Here is a 23,255-nt window from a genome sequence, read left to right as displayed (position 1 = left end):
GAGAATGTGTGTGTATGTGTGTGTGTGTGTGTGTGTGTGTGTGTGTGTGTGTGTGTGTGCTTGGCAGGGGGCGGGGTTAAGGGTATATTGGGACTTCCTGTACTTTCTGCTCAATTTTGCTATGAACTTAAACTTCTCTAAAAAATAAAGTTTATTAATTTTTTAAAAAGGGTCCTTCTCAGAAGACCACATATTATGTTTTTATTTACATGAAATATTCAGAATATGCAAATATAGAGATACAAAATGTAGATTAGTGGTTGCCTAGGTGGAGGGGAGGGGTGAGGATTTGGAGAGTTATGGTTAAGGGAAGTAAAGTTTCTTTTTGAGGTAATGAAAATATTCTAAACTTGATTGAGGTGATGGAAACGCAGCTCTGTGAATACACTAAAAGCCATTGAATTTCACCTTAAATGGATGAATTGTATATTACGTGAATTATGCCTCAATGAAGTCATTTAAAAAAATTTAAGCCAGCATGAGTAAAGATAAAGCTATGATCAGCAGATACCATTTCCCTCCTCACTTGCTGTGATTTATTTGTTTATTTATTGCACTATTGGATTTACCACTATTTTTTACTTCAGTCCCTTTTGCAAGATGTGCCCATGAACCTTAGTTTCCATCTCCCTTTGCTAGACCAAACCAAAATTATAAACTACAGCTCTTTCCACCAGTCAGCATTAGCCTCAGTGTCCAGAGATGAGATTTTTTTTAATTGGCAAATTAAAGATGCAGGTAAATATCTGTTATTGGTATTTACAATCTGGAGGATCAGAAGGAATTATAAGCAATATAAACTAAATTATTACTGACTCTCTTAGGACTTTCAGAGATTTTAGAAATATCTCTATATAACTGTATTTGGATTTTCATATGCTGGTATATATGCAAACATATTCACATGCACAAAAACACACACATTGATATCTCTTGGTGGGTAGCTTATGTTTTTCAACTGGTGAAAGATGGGGGTACGTCCAATACTGGAATCCCAGTATGTCCTAAGATCAATAACAAATAATCCATGCAAGGGAAAAAAAAAACCAATTCCTAAGAATTGTCAAGTGATATAATTTTACTGAAGGTTTGCGGGTAAACAATGTGAAATTCACAGCAAACTATCCCTGAAATTTTCTTTAAATATTTGTATTTCTTCCAAAGTTTCTCTCAAAATCATACCCTCTCTAACATCCCACAATATTCTTCTGTAACCCTCTGTGTACATTTGTTCTAAAATCTTTCCATATTTCACGTTTGTATATTCCAAACTCTTAGAAAAAGAAGAATATAGATTTGTTTATGTGATAATGAAAAATTTTATTTTATGAATGATGTAATAGACAAAGTTAACAAAAAATAATGGTACTATTAGGAGATATGCCTAGTGAATCAAAGATATACTGAATAGTTTGACTACCTAAGGACCTTCTGCAAATCTAGAAAAAAATAGTTCTGCATTCCAACATAAGAAATGAGCAATGGATATGAATTTGCATTTTGTAGAAGGTGAAGCCTATATTGTGAGATAGGAAATGACTAGTATATACTGGGAATTTGTGTGTAAGCAAAAGATTCCCAGGTGTGCCCCAAAGAGAACTCTATTCGATGTACACATGAAAGAGATGAGATAAAAATCTAATATATGCACATTACACACTGTATACATGTATAGAAATATCACTCTGTACCCCATAAATTTGTACAATTGTTACATGTCAATTAAAAATAAAATTAAAAAAAATCTGATATATGCAAAGGAAATTGTATTACTTTTTCTTTGGCAAAAAAAAAATCCTATCTGTTGTCTTGAAGCAGTTTGTAATTTTTAAAATTACCTTTAAAGTCATTCTCTGCTGCTAGATTTTTTTTTTTTACATTCACATTCTATATAATAACCCAAGAAACTGGGTGTTTTGTGAACTTCTCTAGCTAGAAATAAAAAGGTAATTTTTTTTCTTGCTCTTCTCCGCAGAAGTAATCTTGCATTTCACAAAAATTGGTATTAGCCCTGAATTTTCTTAATTTGGAGGAGTCAGTTATAATTCTAACTCCTTCCTTAGTATCCAAATTACTAACAAGCAAATGGAGAGATTTTCAGTCTCATTAATCTGAGAAATGAGAAGCTGGCGATAATGAGATACTGCCTCTCAACTGTTTGGCAAAAATTAAAAAAAAAAAAAAAATCACGGAAAAAATCATGTGCAGAAAAGGATATGGGAAAAAGGAGCCCTTTACTACTGCTGATGGGAACACAAATTGTTGCAGTTTTCATTGGGAGCAATATAGAAACAATTGTACCACTACCACTAGCGGCAGCAGTAAAAACAAGGGCCAATATGTATCATCTTTATACTTTATAAATATCTCTAAATAAAGTATTAACACTTCAATTTTATGGATGATGAAACTGGACAAAGACTAAGTATTTACTATCTTGACAGGTTTTGTTCTCAGGAATATGCAAGTCTTACAAAATAAATTGAGAAGATTTTTAACTTTTTATACTGTCAAAGTTTATATAGCATGGAACATTTACCTGTTTCCTTAAAATGTGAAAAAAGATATTACCAGTAAAATTATCTAGCTCTAGAATACTTTTTTTTCTTGTGGTAGAAGGGGGAAAATGATTTATGTGTTTTCATGATAATGAATCTATTTAAGTGGATAATTTTAATTTCATTTTAAATTTTAAATTAATTAAATTTTAATTTCAATTTTGATAATTTATATTTCCCTAGAAATTATCCATTTTATTGGAATTTCATTTACATTACTTCAACATGGAATCCTCTGTGTTTTTACATGTTTTCTTATCTGTTATATTCTTTTTCTCATGTCTAATTTTAGCATTTTTTCTTTGTCACTGATAAATTCCGTAGTTTACCTATTGCTTTTTGACATAGCAGTTCCATTTGTTCTTCAATCTTCTTTCTGTATTTTTGTTGTTTTTGTTACTTGAATTTAGCAAAAGTATGAAAAGAATGAAAAGGAATGTGTTTTTTCTATTTGTAAAGTAAATCTTTCATGTGTATCCATTACTCTAATTATAATGCCAAAATTTTCATTTTCTAATTTTTGGCAAATTGACTGACTAGTGGCTGAAACAGCTCTCAAAGTCTATACAATTTTGTTTCTTCTTCTTCTTTTTTTTTTTTGATTTGGCCTGATAAATTTTAATAGTACATTTTGGAGTATTATGGTTTGTGATTATTATATTTTCATGGTGAAGAGAAAATTTTCCAAAATAAATTTATCCTTTCTGCTCTTAAAGTTTACCTTAAATTATGTTTTATTTGAAATTAAAATTTGTTTCTTTCTTTTTGTTGCATTTGCCTGATAAATATTTGCACATCTTTTTCTTTAAATTCCTTCATTCATAGCCTTTGTTTGTTATAACTGTCGTTTTTAATGGGTTTTAATACAATGAGTCACATGTTTCTTGGTTTGACTATTGCTAATCTTTTCATAAATTTAAATCTACCTTACAGGCTTTAATACTGGATTTGAACCAATCATCTTAATAAATATTGTACTTAATAAACACAGTCCCGTGATATCAATCACACTTTAAGCAAGAACCAAGCCTCTATTTGCCTGGATGAGTAAATGATGAGTTAGGGAAATAACCAAACATCAACCAACTGTTTGGTGCATTTCCCCTTTTCTGGATGGAACTGGGGAATCTTTGTTTCTTCACTCCCAAACAACATTACTGGAGGAGTCATGCTTCAGGGAAGGGCGTTCAAGATGAATAATGATAATTCCCCTGGTCTGATCCCACTTTTATGGGTTTGTTACTGGGTACAGTCTCTAAATGGCCCTTTCAAGTCAGTTGATGCTTTAAATTTGGACAAAGTACAAAATGTATAAGATAGTCCAAGGGGGAGATGTTTAAAAATTCAGAATATCACCAGAAGTTGTTTAGGGGAATGAGTGCTTTGCTTCACACATCTTTCACACAGTTCTGTACTGTAAAGGTACTGATATTTTCAAACTTTTAGTCCAAATAATTCCATGAAATAAATCAAGTCAAAGTGACCACTTGTATTATCACACACAAAGGATCAATTTCAATGATATTTTTTTCTGCCACCAAGAGCTGAAAAACACATCAAGTCTCAAGCTCACCAGTAGCTGTGAGATTGTGGCTTGTGGTAAATAAATCATCCTGAAGTGAGCCAGTTAAATGAGTGGCAGATTGGTTGTCACTGCTAAAGGTCTTATTGCTTCCAGTGACTTTTATCCAGACACATTCTAATTCATCATAGGTCCAATTTCACAAAACGTTTGTAAAGCGGCACAGCCTGGTTCTAGACATTCTTCATTTCTAAAGTATCCGCACCGCATCCCAGCATTCATATTCAAACACCCTTACCATACACAGCGAACTCCTAATGTGTTTAGGCTCAAAAGTGTATGTCTACAGGGAGCCCTTATCATATAACACATCTAAGTCCAAAAGTTAGCTCATTAGAGAAGTCAAAATTATCCTTGAAGGTCCCTAAGATCATACTTAAATTGCTAAGCCTTAAGTCTTTAGATACCAGCCAACAATGTTCTTTTGTTTCTCTTAACTTTTGGACTATTAGCTCCCTTTTCCTATCAGTAGAAGCTAAGGTTTATTTAAAAGTAAGAAAAGGAAGATACTATACTCATATAAATCAGGGAATCTCTTTTCTTTTTTCTTTTTCTTTCTTTTTTTTTTAGCTAATAGCATGGAATGAAATTCTGTTGGCTAACTATGGGTACGATAGAGCAGTACTATATACATATTGCTGGGCCTGTGTCTCTTCTTCTAATTGTGCATATGGAAAATAACAGGGTATACATGTAAGTATATACATTCTTACCTACATGCACACAATTATATATGAAGATATCAAGACATAGGCAAAAAGGAGAGAAAGTAGTTGTTCTAGAAAGAGATATCCTGGTGGGAGGAAATATGGTAAATATGATGGAAGGTATATACAATGCTTGTCCCATAAGATTATAAAGGAGCTGAAAAATTCCCATCACCTAGTGATGTCATACTCATTGTAATGTCCTAGCACAATGCATTACTCACATGTTTTTGATGATGCTGGCGTAAACAAACCTACTGAACTGCCAGCCACATAAAAGTACAGCCCATGCAATTACATACAGTACATAGTACTCAATAATGATGACAAATGACTGCTAGTGGTTTATGTATTTACTATACTTTTTATTATAATTTTAGAGTCTACTATTTCTATTTACTAAAAAAAAAGTCAACTGTAAAACAGCCTCAGGCAGGTCCTTCAGGAGGTATTATAAAAGTAGGCATTGTTATCACAGGAGATGGCAGCTCCATGCATATTATGAAGACCTTCCCGTGGGACAAGATGTGGAGGTGGAAGACAGTGACATTGATGATCCTGACCCTGTGTGGGCCTAGGATAATATGTGTGTTTATGTCTTAGGTTTTAACAAAAAAGTTTAAAAAGTAAAAAAAAAAAAATTAAAAATAGAAAAAAGAAGCCGGCGCGGTGGCTCACGCCTGTAATCCTAGCACTCTGGGAGGCTGAGGCGGGTGGATCGCTCGAGGTCAGGAGTTCGAGACCAGCCTCAGCAAGAGTGAGACCCCGTCTCTACTAAAAATAGAAAGAAATTATCTGGCCAACTAAAATATATATAGAAAAAATTAGCCGGGCATGGTGGCCCATGCCTGTAGTCCCAGCTACTCGGGAGGCTGAGGCAGTAGGATCGCTTAAGCCCAGGAGTTTGAGATTGCTGTGAGCTAGGCTGACGCCACAGCACTCACTCTAGCCTGGGCAACAGAGCGAGACTCTGTCTCAAAAAAAAAAAAAAGAAAAAGAAAAAAGATTATAGAACAAGGATATAAAGAAAGAAAATAGTTTTGTACACCCATACAATGTGTTTGTGTATTACGCTATGTTATTTACAAAAGAGTAAAAAAGCTAAAAACAAATTACAAAATTTATAAAGTAAAAATGTTACAGTAATCTATGGTTATTTTATTATTAAAGAAAGAAAAATATCTTTTTATAAATTCAGTGTACTTCAGCCTAAGCGTACAGAGTTTATAAAGTCTATAGTAGTGCACAGTAATGTCCTAGGCCTTCACATTCACTCGCCACTCACTCGCTGACTCACCCAGAACAACTTCCACTACTGTAAGCTCCATTGATGGTAAGTGCCCTATACAGATGTACTATTTTTAATATTTTATACCATATTTTACTATAGTTTCTCTATGTTTAGGTATGTTTAGATATACACATACTTACCATTGGGTTAAAAATGCCTATAGTATGTAGTACAGTAACATGCTGTACAGGTTTGTAGACGCCTAGGCTGTACCATACAGCCTAGGTGTGCAGTAGGCTCTACCATCTAAGTTTGTTAAGGACACTCTATGATGTTCTCATAAAGATAGGATCGCCTAATGATATATTTCTCAGAAGGCATCCCTATGTTAAGTGATACATGACTATACTAAAAACTGATGTGACAAGAGGTCAGAAAATAAAAAACGAAAAGTTACATGATTCGCTCACCCTTGAATTCTCGTGTACCTGAATACTAATCTTCCACTTCTCTAATCACACCCCACTGTGCCTATACCTGGGCTTTTCTTGGCAAACAGGGACTACAGTGGAAGTCTTTCCCTGCTGATTTAATTATATGACTTTGATTTGTCCCATGGGCACAGACTGAAGCATGTCTTTGGACTGTGATTTCTCCTTTGTGATGTGGCAATTAATTTTAGACACTCGGTTTAATAAGTTTTTCTCAATGTATAATTCCAGCTGTGCAAAACCTGTGACTGGTGTCATCGTGCTCCTTTGGCATGATGTTCAAGTCTACACAATAGATCTGGTCTGAATTATCAGAGCTTTTGAGCTTGCAGAATTTTTCTAAAAGGTGTGTGTTTTTAAAAACAAATGAATGAGCACTGACTACCTAGCATAGTTCCAATAATTGGCTGAATCAGTTCAAAGCTATGAGTTGGATTTTCCATAATCTGAACTACCTCTTCTCTCTTTTAAAAACATGGCTCTTCCTATATACCTTTCTAAGCAACTCTCCCATTTACCAGCCTCCTCATTCATGTTTTGCTGCTTTTGAAAACAGTGGATATATCTATGAACCCACTGGGAAAAAAAACAAGCAGACTACGGGTATTAATGTGTATGCTGCAATGAATACACAATCAGGGGACAAGAGTTGTTATATGATTCCTTTCTCATGCAATACAAAACCCGATTTACTTAATTGCCTGTGCTTAAGGGTAATGTCATCTTGTATAGCTTACTGTTTTATACTGATGGGAGAATATTAAGTTACTAATGGCACAAGTCAATAAAAAATTCATAGGCCATGAACCAACATGTTAGAGAAAGAACAGAATTGGCAAGTGATAGCATTAATTTATGAAATTTCACATTTCAGATACCTGACTCTTGTACAGAGGTGACTTTATGCCTTCTGTAAAACCTATCAGGGCCATGTAAATCAGTAGAGTTAAATTACATTATAAACTCAAATGTTAACTCCAAGTTCTTCTTAATGAAAGCAGCAATCTGGCTCAGTCTTAGTGAGTGTTTCTTTGTGACTGTTTTATGCATGTTACAATCAAACTACTTTGGATTTTCAGTCTTTCACTACATATTTATTTAGCATTAGCTAAGACAGAGGGCATTGTATTAGTTAAACTATTATGACAGCTTACCAACCAGCTGACAAATCAACCACAAGCATAATTATCTACATTATATGGCAAAGGTAACTAATTTTCTGTTTGAATTCTTTACCTAAAAATTAAAGATAGGAGAACAGGTGGATTAAAGGAGAAGCCTTTCCCAGATTGGATAAGGGGTCTTTATGAAGGTAATGTGTTAGCCTTTTAGTCTTTCTAAGCTTGCTGCCCAAGGAAGGGGAAACTATAAGAGATCCTGGGTATGGAGTAGAGAGCTGACTGACAATACTGGCCTTTTCCTGTTGTGACAGAAGATATCAGGGACAATTTTTTTTAAAAAATGGGCATTGAAAACAATAGTAAAAGAAATGTAACAGTGTAGTTACCCCTTCTCCCATAAATATGGAAGCATAAAATTGAGAGTGGGGAATATGTAACCGAGGGAATGGCCTGAAAAAAAAAAATGGGAAAAGATGTTTTCTGTCTTTCCGTTTCTTTAAAACTTCCCCTGCTCTTTTTGAGAACTGAGGCCTGCCTGCATCCCTGCCTCAGGCAGGTGGTCAAGAGGGGCAAGGATGTTCCTTGTGGTTCAGGCATAGCTCAGCTGTACTGTGGCTCCATCCCAGGCCCAGCACCTGGCTGGAGGAGGAGGAGGTCTGGGTGGGCCTCCCAGGTGAGCAGAGGTCACAGGCTTTGTCTTCAGCTGAGATGGAACCATTAGAATCATTAACTGTAGTAAAACAACAATAGCCTAGAACTGAGGGTCCTCCCTTTAAAAGCTCTGTATTTCTGCTTATGGACCGGAATTTGGATTTTGAGAAAATAGTCTACCATTTTCCTCCTTTGCTGGCAAAGTAATAAACTTCTCTTTCCTTCTCCTCAAACCACTTGTTCTGATTCTTCTGATGTGTTCTCTCTAGGTAAAAGAAATGCTAATAAGTTGTAGCAACTGCTAAAGTTTTCAAAAGCCTTGAATCAGTCAGAACAATTAGAAAAGCAGTACTTCTAAAATGGCATAAAATGTATGATAGGAAATCAAAAGGGCACTGAAATTATACCTAATTGTGGCTAGGTATCGAACCATCTTGACTTTCTTGTTTTCTTTTAAATTTTTTCTTTTTTCTATTAGTTTCCTAAGGCTGCTGTAACAAAGTACCACAAACTGGGTAGCTTAAAACCAACAGAAATTTATCCTCTCACACTTCTGAACTCTGGAAGTCTGAAATCAAGGTGTTGGCAGGGCCATGCTCCCTCCAAAATCTCTAGGGGAAGAATTTTCTTTGCCTCCTCCAGCTTCTGGTAGCTGCAGGCATTCCTTGGCTTGTGGCAGCAAGACTCCAATCTCTGCCTCCATGGTCACACAGCCATCTCTCCTCCCAGTCTGCGCTTCGCATGGTGTTTTCCTCTCTGTGTATCTATGTCCAAACCGCCTTCTTTTATAGGGACACCAATTATGATTAGGGGCCACCGTATTCCAGAATGACCTCATCTTAATTTAACTAATTACTTCTGCAATATGCCAATTTACAAATGGGGTCACACTCTGAGGTACTGGGCTCAGAGTGAACATAGCTTTTGGTGGGACACAATTCAACTCAACACCATCCTTTTAAGTTGTGTGTGATCCTAATACACGATTATGCCTATGAATACATATACATACATTTAATAAGAAATCTTCGTCAAATGAACATAGTTAAGTTGACTGTCATGTGGTTTTCTGCTTTAGTGATGCCTACGTGTTAAGTCTATAAGGATAAAACCCATACCTGACTGTCCACCGCTGACATCTTAACCAAACAGAATGAAGCTATCATTGAGTCAATGCAAACAGACCTGAAAGGGAGTATGGCCTTGCAATTCACAGATGTTCTGTCAGGCTTATTGTTAGCCTGGGTGGCTCACCAGCACTGAGCCACTTCTTAACTGTTCTCCCGCAAGTATCAATTTTTCCTTCAAATCTGTAATTGTTTCTCATGTGGAACCATCACAAAAGAAGACGACAATGGAATGGAACATTAGAAAGCATTTGTGTTGCGGGGCCATACAGACCTGGGCTTGAAGTTCCACCACTAACTAGCTGAGTGACTATGGTCAAGTTAATAAACTTTTCAAATCGTTGGTTTTTGTACTTGAAAAATGAAGAGTCTCACTGTGAATGTCTGGTGCAATTATAAGGATTAATTGGGATGAAGCACCTGGATAAGACACTTGCAAATGTAACATCCTTCTACTTCATCATAAATATGTCACGTTAAAAATAAACACCTGTATAAGAAAACTTTCCTCTCCATGGGATATTAACAACAAAATTGTCACAAAGAATAACATTTCATATAAATACAACATACAACAAATTTAATTAAAATTATAGGTTGAAGTATATGTGCTCACTTTCTGGTAATTACAAAAATAAAATTAGATCAAAACAGAATTGAGAAGCACTGAACCAGAAGCATTCATTTCACAAACATTTCTAGGGCATCACCTATATGCCAGATGTTTTTCAGAGGCAATGTGTCAGGGAAGCATATAATAGAAAAAGTATGAGGAAAGTGTTACGACTTACCCCACCGACTTTCTCAAAGTGAGATCCATCTTTCTTAAAATCTGTGAGGGCCCCATTGAAATACCAGGTAAACATGATGTCTAACAGCGGGTCGTGTTGCACCTGGCAGGGCAAAATAACACTTTCGCCAACAGAAACATCCATGTTGGATGGTGCCAAAGTTATTTTCGTTGGTTCTATTGGGGAAATAATTTTTAAGTAAAACTTTAGCTTTTTTATTGCGATGAAAGCAATTTGCATAGGCAGACTGTTCACCTAACTTACAGTGTATATGTTTACAGATGCATATGTATATCCACATATCTATATAATTACAAGTCTTCAAGACTAAAATAGGCATTTTGACGCAGAGCTATCATATATTTCACTGGATCTACAAATTCTTGTTGAAGTAATTAGATCTGAATTTATAGGATATATAGGTTTAAAAATTAAAGTCATCTACAAATAAGAGTTATAATACCACTAACAAAATCAATTTTGGTTTGGTTTTATTGTTTTGTGAAATATAGGAGGTAGAAATTGAAACTACTGTGCTTTCACCAACTTGGATTAGAAACTGCACTGTCATCAAAATTAAAATAGACTCAGACTTTTAAATGTTAGCATGGATTTGAGAGATTATATGAAAAATGCTTACAGTAGGTACAATGAGAGGGGTACTATGTTAACATGTTAATTACTGTCTCTTTTTCCCCAATGCAAATGTCCACATGCACATTTCTTTTTCCCTGACATAACCACCTACCTTCCATCTATTGGGAATTAAACTTCTCTTGACCCCACGTTCTCTACTACTACTCCCCATTTTTTTGCACCACATTGGAGCAAAAGTCTTTACAAGAGTCATTTACACATGTTGTCTGCCATTATAGTACTAACTTCCCTCTTTAACTCAGTCTATTTAGGCTTTTCCTTTCCAACCCACCTGTCCTCATCAAGGTCCCCAATAACCACCCTGCTGCATTATCCAATGGTAAATTCTTAGTCTCATATTACTTGACCTCTCAGCTATATCTGCTCTACTCGATCACTGTCATCTTGGTACACTTCCTTCCCTTGGTTTATGGGGCACCACACTCTCTTAGTTTTATTCTACTGTGCTGCTCACTCCTTTTCTGTCTCCCTTTATGATCCCTCTTCTGTTCCTAAATCTCTTAATGTTGTAATGTCTCAAGCTCAGTCCTTAATTTTTTTAAATTCCCTGTATTCACTCATTCTCTTGGGGATTTCAGCAATTCTCTTGGCTTCAAGTACCCATTTATGCTAACAAATGCATATCTCTATCCTTAATCTCTCTCCCAAATCCAGATTCATATATCCAACTACCTACTCCACATCTCCACTTGGGTGTTGTTCACCATTACTTCCTTTAGTGCACACAATAGGATTAAATTCTGAATACTTTTGTATTCAGGAGTAGCCAAATGCTTTGGCCAATGAAATGTAAATAGGAGCTATGGGTGACAGGAAGAAGTCTGGAAGAACTAATGCGTAATTTGGGGATGCCTTCTTTCCCTTTCCATAGAGATGAGCAATGTGACAGATGGTGGGGACATCAGAACCCTTTGTTCCTGAATATGGACAGCATAGCTGCCCCACCACAGACTTGCAGCATGAGCAAAAAGTAAACCTATGCTGCTTTAATCCACTGAAATCTTGGTAAATCCATGATCTGCTTTATAGAGACAGAGCCTAATAAAGATCTCATAGTCAACAAGCCTAGTCTGAACTCCTGATCTTCCTTCTCCCCACAGCCATGCAAGCCCCAGCCCACCCCATCTCCATTATTTTGACTGTTGTTCACCAACCACTGTGCAGTCCTTACCCTTGCATCTTTCCTTTCTCTCAGACCTCATATTCAATTTGTTAGCAATTCTTGTTGAATCTACAGGCAGAATACACGCAACATCTGACTCCATCCCATCAACTTCTCTGTTACCAGCCTCATCTGGGTCACGTCCTGTCTAGTTTACAGCAATGGTCTCCAGAGACCTCTCCTGCCTCTACCCTGATACTCATGGCCTCTTCTCAACAGAGCAGCTAGAATAATTCTTTAAAAAGGTATTTCATATCACGTCATTCCTCTGCTCTAAATATTGCATCAGATCCACATTTCAATCTAACTGAAAGCCAAAGTCCTAACAAGGTCTACAAATGGTCTGCATGATTGTCCCCAGTCTGTTGGTGACATCTTAATCTTCATGAAATCTGTGTCCAAATCTCTCCTTCTCCATAAGGTCTATGCTGATCATCCTGTTTGATGATCTAATTTACCTCTCCCCATTTACTCCGTTTTACTTTCTTAATTGTTTACAATGTTTCCTTGCAATAATTGTCTTATTTCTTAATCCCACTGCTTATTTTCTTTCTGCCTCTGGTAGAATGCAAGATTAATGAGGGCAGTCTCTCTGTCAATGAGCTCATTGAAATAACCCTAGCATTTGACACATAGTAGGTGCTCACATATTTTCATGAATGAATAAATGAACAAAATATATCCACAACTTTTAGCAACTATTATTGATATCATGTTACTAATACTTCCTGGAATTGAACATGTCCAGAAAAGATCAATTATATGGAAAAAGTATAACCAAAACATCTGACATAATAGAATTTTATTTTACAATAAAATAAAAGGAGATCATTAACATATGCTATTTATAATTCTTATTGCCCATTATCCCAGAATAGTAACTGATGGATTCTCTGTGCACATTGTGATATGTTAAATATCAAGAATTGCTGCTTTGCCTTTCACCTATTAAAATAACATAAAGTGCAAACTCAAGTTCAGTTCTTCCTTCAAAGTGTACTGCACATTGTGAAAAACATAGAGTCAATTTCTTTGACCATAATAATATACCATACAGAGTATCCCTATGTAAAGCCATATTTAAGAAATGCACTCACCTGTGACAATCAAGTGTGTTGTGCCATTTGCCTTCCCAAACTGGTTTTCTGCTGTGCAGGTGTAAATTCCAGCATCAGCTTTAGTCACGTTGGCTATTTTGAGTCCTCCATCTTTTAAAAAAGAAATTCTAAAGGAAATACAAATAAGATAATTAAATGTATTATAGCTATTTTTTCCAAATAAATTTTTTTTAAAGAACATGTAGCCTTAAGGTAGTATTTTTAAGTATGATCAACCAGCCTTTATCGTTTTGAGAATAAAGAAAATTAAGAGAAAATTCACACACACACACACACAAAGTTGAAAATCTTTTCAGAAAAGATTTTCTGCCAATTCAAACTTTGCATGATATTTTTACACGTCATTACTTAATATTACACCTAAATTGGGGGATGTATTTATCAAATAAGTATGAAATATTTTTGAAAAATATATGTTGTGGTAAATTATACATGTGGTTAACCTTATAAGTTTGGAGAAAATAAAAAGTAGGCATGACACTATTTGCCTTAAATTTGAAACAGTATATTAGAAACAAGACAGCTGCTTATATTTCATTATGAGCTAAGAGAGTCACATTCAACCCAATAAAAACCCAAATTTTGCAAAAGAACATTTGGGTGGACACTCATGAGCTAGCACAAAGAACCTAGCCAAGTCAAATAAACATTAGGGTTTTTGAGTATACACTTAGAGTACTTAAAAGTTTTAGCATCTAACTAACTAAGTAAGGAAATATAACTAAGTGCCTTACATGTGCTTGGCACTGAGAGTCCCTGTGATTATAGTGTGAGCAAAATAAAAAGTCTCCACCTTCATGGGAATAATATCCTAGTGAGTGGCACAGACAACAAATATTTAAATATGAGAAATTCTGATTTTTGAGAAGTACTCAGAAGGAGACAGGGTGATACAATAAAGAATAATTGGTTCATGGAGTGTTTTCAGGATAGGGTGCTTCAGAAAAGCCTCTTAGAAGAGGTGTCACTTGAATTAAGAAAGAAGAATGAGACGGGATTAACCTGTCATTAATCGGATCCCTGTATCTTTATTGCCTAACTTGTGTACCCATAATTATATTCTCTCTCCTGGAATTCCTAAAATCATTACAGTCCATACCATGCATTTAACACTGAGAATGCCTTTCATCTTTTACGGCTCATGTCTTTGATCCGTGAGTGTTGTAGCTACAAAAATGGATGATAAACTTCTTAAAAATATCTGCAACCCCCAGGGTCTGCATGGCATTATAAAGGTAAACTTTGGTCACTAAATGCCTCCAACTTTTGGGCCATTCTGCAGAATAAACAAGACAGATGCTGAGAACATTAGACTAGAGTGGAGGATCTCAATTCAGTCTCTAAATATTACCATGTTTGTTGGAAGATTTTTAGGTATGTGTCAAAAATGTCACTACAAGTAGAAGTGTATGTATCAAAAATGTAAAAGATATGAATTTATGTTGTATACACATATATATTCCTTTATAACTTCCTGTTTACTCTCACCTGCATCCTGGTTAGATTTTCTTCATGAAAAGTCATGGTGGAATTGTGGAACTAGTAACCAGCACAGAGGTTCATGATCCTGGGGAGAATGGTCCATTAATTTTGTTGTACATGTGATTTCTTAAAAAAAAACTATGTCGGCCAGGCGCGATGGCTCACGCCTGTAATCCTAGCACTCTGGGAGGCCAAGGTGGGTGGACTGTTTGAGCTCAGGAGTTCGAGACCAGCCTGAGCAAGAGCGAGACCCCGTCTCTACTAAAAAAAAAAAAAAAAAAGAAAGAAATTATATGGACAGCTAAAAAAATATATATAGAAAAAATTAGCTGGGCATGGTGGCGCATGCCTGTAGTCCCAGCTACTCGAGAGGCTGAGGCAGGAGAATCACTTGAGCCCAGGAGTTTGAGGTTACTGTGAGCTAGGCTGATGCCACGGCACTCACTCTAGCCCGGGCAACAGAGCGAGACTCTGTCTCAAAAAACAAAACAAAACAAAACAAAACAAAAACTATGTCAAAGTATATTGAAAACAAAAAGGTTTGAGAGCAGTGGCCTAGAAAACTAATCAAGGAACACATAGCAATGCATTTCAATTTGAGAAACTACACAGAAAGGTTAAAAATTCCAAAAAATTTCCTAGGAATCTGTAAACAAACAAAAAGTTTCTATATCTGATTTCCCTTGTGGAACCTTGAGGGTTAAAATGCATTTTGTTGGGTATGAAATATAAGCCCATCACTTTTTTCTCTAAGAGATGATCAAAGAACTTTAAGAATAATCTCTTTAGAGGGGCACAGTTGCTAGCACCTGTAGTCCCAGCATTTTGGGAGGCTGAGGCAGGAGTTTCAGAAGTAGGGAGCAAAGTCTCTGGCCCCCATGAGGTTTGCTGAAAAATCACCAGCATGAGGCAGATTGATTAATAGCAGGAAAAAATATACAAATATATTTAACGTGTATACTCTGGATCACTCAGAATGAAGATTCCACTCTTCAATGAAGTACAGAGCTTTTTAAATAATGGGGGCTTGAAAGCAGAAAAACAGGTATTGGGAAGAGAGAGAAGAGGCTTGGGTAGCTAGCAAAGGTGGTCTTGTTACGTAAATGAAACCTTACAGGTAGCAACCCGCAAAGAGAATAGATGGTAAATGTTTCTTTTCAGATCTTTAATCTCTGTGAGACTCTAAATGAATCTTTCCTAGATTAGGTAAAGACAGACTGGGCTGTATTAATGCATATTCTCTACAGAAGTAAATTTCCCTTCACAAAAGATAGTTTTGCAGTGTTACTTCTATCTGTGAGGCTCATGGCAGCTGTCTCAAAATATGTCAAAGAAATATATTTAGGGGTAAAATACTTCTAATTTCCCTTAGAGACCAGCCTGGGAAACATAGCAAGACTTCATCTCTATAAAAAATTAAAAAAAAAAAAATAGCTGGGCTTGGTGGTATGTGCCTATGGTTCCAGCTACTCAGGAGGCTGAAGCAGGAGGATCACTTGAGACCAAGACAGGAGATCAAGGCTGTAGTGAGCTATGATCACGTCACTACACTCCAGCCTGGACAACAGAGTAAGACCCTGTCTCAAAGAAAAAAAAAAAAAAAGTCTCTTTATGTCTTAGCCTGAAGGGAAGAAAGATTTTCTTGATGAGCATGCAATAATAATTGAAAGAGGAAATCCCTGAAGAGAAGTAAAAATGAATGAAAACTTAGGATATGGAGACTGAAACTGTTTTGGGGAACCTGGAGAGTAAACGTACAGCAACGTCAATCTGATGGGGTCATCCTGCCTCCTCCTTGCCTCTGCCCAACCCATGCACAGATGGTCCTCGCCAGCATCACATCACCTGTAGGCTGAAGAGGATGTCCTAAGCCTGAACCACATCCTCACATCAGGACCCGCCTCTCTCTACCTGCACATGGTCTCAGGAATCCTATCCCCAACTTGCTTCTCTCTAATCACAGGAGCCTTGTTCTAATGGCTTTTTTGCTTCTTTTTGCCTCAGGGCCTTTATAAACTGTTTCCTAACTCGGGTTGAGCTGTACTCATCCTTCAGACTTCAGTCTCTTCCCTGAACCCATGAGTTGGATTAGGTCTTCCTCTATTTGATCAAAACATCTTCTGTGCTTTCTTCATAGTATCTGGCAAGTGACCAATTACGTATTTATATGTGTATTTGTCTAATATTTTCTCCTCCAGTGGACTGTAAGCTCTCTGGAGGCAGGGACAGTGTCTGGGTCACTCACCACTAAATTTCTAGAGCTTTGAACAGTGCCTGGCACAGAGTAGATATTCAAAAATAACATTGGTTGAATGAATAAATGACTATATGACTTTAGAGAGTCACTATAGAAGAGGCAGGGTTAGTGAAAATGGGTTGCAAGGCACTGACATCTTATGAATGATATAGAAATAGATTGGTAGATTGGGACAGACTATGATACATATGTATACACACACGCACTCATATATACATATACACTATACACAGTCAGCCCTCCCTATCTGTGGGTTCTGCATCTGCAGATTCAACCAACCAAAGATCAAAAATATTTAAAAAAATAATTAAATAAATAAGAACAATACAACAATAAAAATAATACAAATAACAAAACAATACAGTACAACTGTTTACGTAGCATTTGCACTGTATTAGGTATAAGTATTCTAGAGATGATATAAAGTATACAGGAGGATGTGTATAGGTTAATTGCAAATATGCCATTTTATATAAGGGATATACATGGATCTTGACATCAGAGGGGGTCCTGTAACCAATTCCTTGTGGCTATGAAGGAATGACTATATGCACATATGTAGATATGTCATATATATATATTTATGTATAAATAAATATATAAATATATATTATATATAAAAACAAAAAGATGTCATATTTATTTACTAATTTATATACATCATATTTATTTATTAATGTATACATATATATATAGAAACGAAGCAATAGAAGACAGGATGAAGAGAATTTAGAAATGACTTCCCTAGGATAAGAGAACTGAAAATATACTTGTTTGTACTATTAGGGAAAAAGTCAACAGCGAGCAAGAGACTGAAGATGAAGGGATAGAAGAAATGAGACTGAGAGACGAAACTGACCGAGAAAAGTCTCAGAGGAGGAAAGAGGGAATGTAATGTGATGTTCCCAACCCAGTTTGATTGCTAATCCCACCATCAAAATTTTGGGGCCAGGACACCCAAAGAGAACAGTGTTTGATCCATAGCGTTGCTCAGTGAATTTTACCTATCATTATTATTTAAAAGAAAATGCAGGTGTCCTGGAGACTTTTCATATGTAAAGACAGGAAGGTGGCAGATGACAGCAGAAGGTCCTGAAGACATTTATATGATGAGGAAAACTAATCTGCTCTGGGCTACAGGGTCCAGATAGAATGGGAAGCTCCTGGAAGCTGGGCATCCACCACTTCTGAGATTAGTAAGCCCTAGTCAAAATAAAAACGTCTCTTGTTGACTGAAGAAACACTGAGATTAAATTTACAGCTTCTGATTTGGGTACCACAAAACAGACAGGTAATTTGAGATATCTTCTCATGCTGTGAATTAGTGTAACAGCTAACCTTCCACTAGGAACATAGAACTATTTGGAATATTAGAAGAATTTAGGTTTAGTGACTTTAATCAAGCAAACCTATTTGCATGAACAGAGTGAAATGAGGAAGTTTCAAAGGCAAGGCCTGACACCTTAGGAATCACACAAAGACTCCAAAACAAACATAATGACTCTCAAAGAATGCAAACTCTGTGTATGTAGTAAAATTTTGAGCTAATTGGATACTTTCTTCCCAAATTGGTTCTTCCAGTAAGTTCTAAGAGGCCCACAGGGCATTTTGCACAACATAAAAATAAACAATATTCAGTAAATGGATGGAGTAATTGTTTCTCAACAGAAAACCTTCAATAATCCATGCTTCCCCACGGAGATTCGAAGTGAAAATTTTATACCACTTCACTATAAATGAAATTGCTTTCTAAGCTTTCTGAGAACAGGCTTTTCTTCAAATGGGTAGAGCTGAAAGTATAGATAACAAGGAGTGACTCTAGTCTTGGCACAAAAAGGTAAATGATGATTTATGAGATTAACATTTGGAATGTAGTACTCTAGCTTGCTTTGAGAAATGTGCAATTTAAATAAATGTGGCATTTTCACTCCTTGATCAGTTTTATACTATACCTTTATATGTATCTTTTTATTGGTCTTTTCTTTTGTAGTAGGAGGTTAATTATTTCACTTAACTTTGCGCAGTCTACGGTTAGTTTGGGATAAGTAAATGTAATCACTCTAAGCTGCTCTAATGGCCCATGCTATAATTCAGTGATGGCATTGAATTTATGACTGTTAAAAAACCCTGTTTGCTCAGAAAGTATACTGTTGTCTAGGCAACATTGACCTGTACTTTATGATGACATTTAAACATCCATAATAACACAGTATGTTTTAGAATGAGAAACGTATGAAACATTATGGATGCAAAACAGGATTTCTGAAAATATTGTTTTTCCCCTGCCAATGTTCTTCTGAATATTACAGTAATTTATTCAACTTGAATTTTAACAGACACATTCCATCTCTACATTTTCTCAGGAAGCACATCTCACTGGAGATGTGATCACATGAGACCATAATGATTAAACTGCTGTATAGACAATAACAAGGCTGTTTTGGATGGCACGTTCTGAGTACATATTCTAAGAGATGGATGCTTACAATTAGCTGTAAGAGAAAAGTACTCACAACGCATATATTACAGGATAAATAATGACAGTTAAGGAAAGCAAATATGTATTAATGAAAATGTATGAGAAAATAAATGTCAGAGGAAAAGAGCATATAGGGTATGTTCTCATTTATAGCTGCTCTCACCCCCACGTGGTTGGCAAAATAACTGCTCCCCCTTGAGTTCAAAGATAACCTGCAAACAGTATTTAGGAAAATAATATTAGACTTTTCATTCCTTTACCTATACCATTTTGGGCTTTCATCTTATAAATTCAGCAGTGTTAGTTTAGTGATTTATTGGTTAGAAAACCTCCAAGGAAAGGAGAAGCAGAGTGAAGGAGATTCAGCAGTTAATTATTCTAACTTTGAGTAAGCACCAGGATGATAACAAGCAGCTTTGTTATTTTGTTGGACACACACATTTCATGGAACAGACACCTGAAGCCCTAGAGAAGATGGACCTGGGCTCCACTCTGTAGCCCAGAGAAATATACTGAATGCACATCAGCTGACATGTCTTCATATTCATAAGAAGAGAATCAATGATAAAAACATTTTTACTTCTATAAAATCCTTCCAAATGCATATTATCATGACAAATATATTTAGAGCTAAATTCATTTTGATGACAATGATTCAATAGTTTTTCCCTCTAAAATGGACTCAAACCTATAGAAGGAAATGACCCCTAAAAAGAGATTTCCCGTCTAAGTGATTATACCAACTGTTCATCTAAGTTACTCATGAGGCCTAGGCAATAATCCATTTGAAACATATGTCTCCTTATACAAAGGAGTATTTGTAAAAATTATAAATACTCAGATGTATGAGAGAGTAATACAAACAAAACAACACAAGTGAGACAAACTATTCTCTGACGGTTTAACTATTAAAGGAAAACTTCAAAGTGGATAATTATTAAGGTTCGACCCCCCGCCATACTTGACACTATTCTTCTCTGCCTCAGAGAGAGATTCATGAATCAAATAAGTAAAAATCAAAAAGTTACTTAGCTTTATTACTTATATTACAGATAAAGCTGATGCAATTTATTTAGGAGAGCAATGATGGTTTTATCCCAGAATTAGGCACACTTAACCTCCCTGGTGCATGTGGACAACAACAGGCCCTCCCTTTTACGGCAAGCCCCCTTACAGCATGGTACAGAGAACAGCAAAATATATTCACTTTCTACATGCAAACAGACACCAAAGAGAAAGACGTGAAAGAGCTGAGCTACAATGTCAGGGTTATCTGCCAAAATTCAGGAGTCAGAGACTTTCTCTGGGGATGGGTTGCAGAGAGACCCTAATGCTACTCCAGCGAGCATCCTTCTCCATCGAGATTAGAAGCTCTGGAAGGGAAGTCACCTCCCACAATAATGCTGAAGTGCAAGACAGTTGCATGACACACATAAGGGGAATTCCATCAATGCAAGGGATGTGGAGGGTGCTGAATATTTTTTGGCTGTCCAGAATTGACTCCTCTTTCTTTGATAACTAACAGTGATCTTCCTTTAAGAAGTTCTCTTACTCTATTGTATGCAGTCTTGGTAGAGCTGTGAAGCCACGTGCCCTGTCCTACCTCAGGTGTGGGGTAGACAAATGACATAAATCAGTATTTTTCAAACTTTACTGTGTACCAGTCACTTGGAGGACTCCTCAAAATCCCCATTGCTGGGCCTACTTCCAGATTAGGTCTGGGATAGGGCACAAGTATCTGCATTTCTAACAAGTTCCCAGGTGCTGCTGCTGTGGCCACTGCACTTTGAGAAACAATATTCTATCCTGTGTTCATTGGACTCTCCCTCTTCACACTTCAATTTATAAAAAAAGACAAAAATTATGGTAAGTTCATTCACTTTAGCACTTGCCCTGCCAAGACAGTATAATACCTGCTGCCAAGATTTCTAAAGCCATCCAGTTTCCTATCCATTCCTAAGTGACAACTTATCTAATAATTCTGTGTAATAGCCTTGAGTTAATTCTCAGCTAGAGTTCACATATCCCTAAAGGATACAAACTACAAAATGCTGGTGCTGTGTACGGAGTATTTTTTTCAATAAATGTTTGTTGTCTCAACAAACATGAGGAGTTTAGAAACAATCTTCCATGTACAGAGGACACAGTTTTGTCACAAATCAAGAATAGTCCAACAAACACCTGCCATGCAGTTGAGTTCTTACAAGATAGAATAGTTTTGCTGTTATTCCAATTCCAAAGTCATTCTCTTTTATTAATATCCATCAATATTTAAGTGGCTCATTGACAACCCTATGAAGTATTTCTAACCTTTCTAGAACACAAAGTTCTTTGAGCACTTTAAAAATCTGGAGACCCCTCTGCAGAACAAATGTGTGTGCAGGCACACACACACAACAGTTTTGATACAACTGAGGAGGAATCAGATCATCTAAGATTCTATGGGGCTCAAGTTAGGAACCCTTGCTAATAATTCCATCTATCCAGTGACACAGAAGTATATTTGGAACCTCTTTGTTTTAGATCCTTCAGTGTCAACCTTTCTAGAAGTGCTTTACTGAGATTTTCTTTTGTGATGACTGTGTACTTCTGATGATTGGTTCCCTTAAAATTATCTTGCATACAAATAGAGTGGCAGTGTTGCGTCGCTCAAGAACGTGGGTCTTGGGTCACACATTTGTCCACATAATGAACTGGCTTCCAAAAAAATTTTCCAAGAAAAACATCAGTCCTGACAATCTGAACTTTCCTGTCCCTCCTTCATGCAGAGAATGATCATCATCTGCTGAGGCATCGGTTCTGAAGAGCCAACACATCTTTAACAGGACAATACAAACTTTAATGCTAGTTCAGCAGGCTCTTTAAGAATTTGACTCTTCATTTTCACAACGGTGCCTTCTCTACACCCTAGATTCTTGACAGTGGGTGTAGCCTTGAAATAATTTCTATTTTAAGCTTATTAAAAACATGCATGTGAAAAATAATATTCATGGAAACTTAGGTAAAAGAAATGTGGCCCATCTGGTCCTCAAGAGTCTTGAGTTTTAATATTCAAAGTTACCATTGGATTAGGGGGAAGAAAAAAATAAACCTTTAAAATGGATTGAATATTATTGTAAGGACGATGAGTGTCAGGACCACATTACTCGGAGTTCTCTCCATGAGTATCCACTGGATTTGGACATAATATAAACACTTCCTGGCCTAGGAAGAGTTGCATATCTCCTTATCAGATGGTTTTATCTCATCTTATGGATATCGTGGATTGTTCATTAGCAGTATTTTCTCTGTTCATTTGTTAGCACAAAGCTCTGAGTCGAAACTGTGGATCAATCTGACCCAAGTGAATGAATCTGTATGTGTATGTCTGGTTAACTAACTTCAGACATTCATTTCACAAGTTATTTATTGAACTTGTACCATGGACCATGCTCCCTAATAAGCAATAAAGATTCCCCGGTGAGAATTTATGCTGTCCTGGTACAACTCACATTCTAGGCCACTGGAACACTGGTAATTTTTTCTTCTCAATGTCCACTTTGTGTATACTTTAATAAAACTATCTTAAATTCTTTTTGGGATGTGATATGATATAAATAAATGAAATAAACTAGAAGACATGAAGTTATTAAAACCAGGCTGGAGCAATAAAAAAATAATAAATACAGTGAGGTATATGGTTTTTTTAATTGCCTAAGCTAGAAAGATACAATATTTACATCAAACTTTAAAACACTGACTTTCACAATTAAATTAATAAATACCTGGGAAAATTAAGTGCCTAAAAAGTCTTTAAGTCAAAGTTAAAGGTGCCTCTTTCTTTAGCATTCGAATGTAAAAT

General features: G+C 36.2%; 1 protein-coding gene across 1 annotated transcript in view; it reads right to left on the bottom strand.

The window, feature by feature from the left end:
- The window catches only part of CNTN3 (contactin 3), a 239,404-nt gene that overhangs the window by 43,534 nt on the left and 172,615 nt on the right, over positions 1–23,255 (bottom strand). Inside the window, exons 11-12 of the mRNA XM_045529894.1 lie at positions 13,176–13,303; positions 10,260–10,435 (exon numbers count right to left, since the gene is read on the bottom strand). Of these exons, the coding sequence (XP_045385850.1) occupies positions 10,260–10,435; positions 13,176–13,303 (304 nt within the window). The remainder of the gene's footprint in view (positions 1–10,259; positions 10,436–13,175; positions 13,304–23,255) is intronic.

The sequence above is a fragment of the Lemur catta genome, chromosome 18, assembly GCF_020740605.2.
Source record: "Lemur catta isolate mLemCat1 chromosome 18, mLemCat1.pri, whole genome shotgun sequence".
Lineage (NCBI taxonomy): Eukaryota > Metazoa > Chordata > Mammalia > Primates > Lemuridae > Lemur > Lemur catta.
The sequence above is the reverse complement of the archived record's forward strand: the minus strand, read 5'-3'. Positions and strand labels throughout refer to the sequence as shown.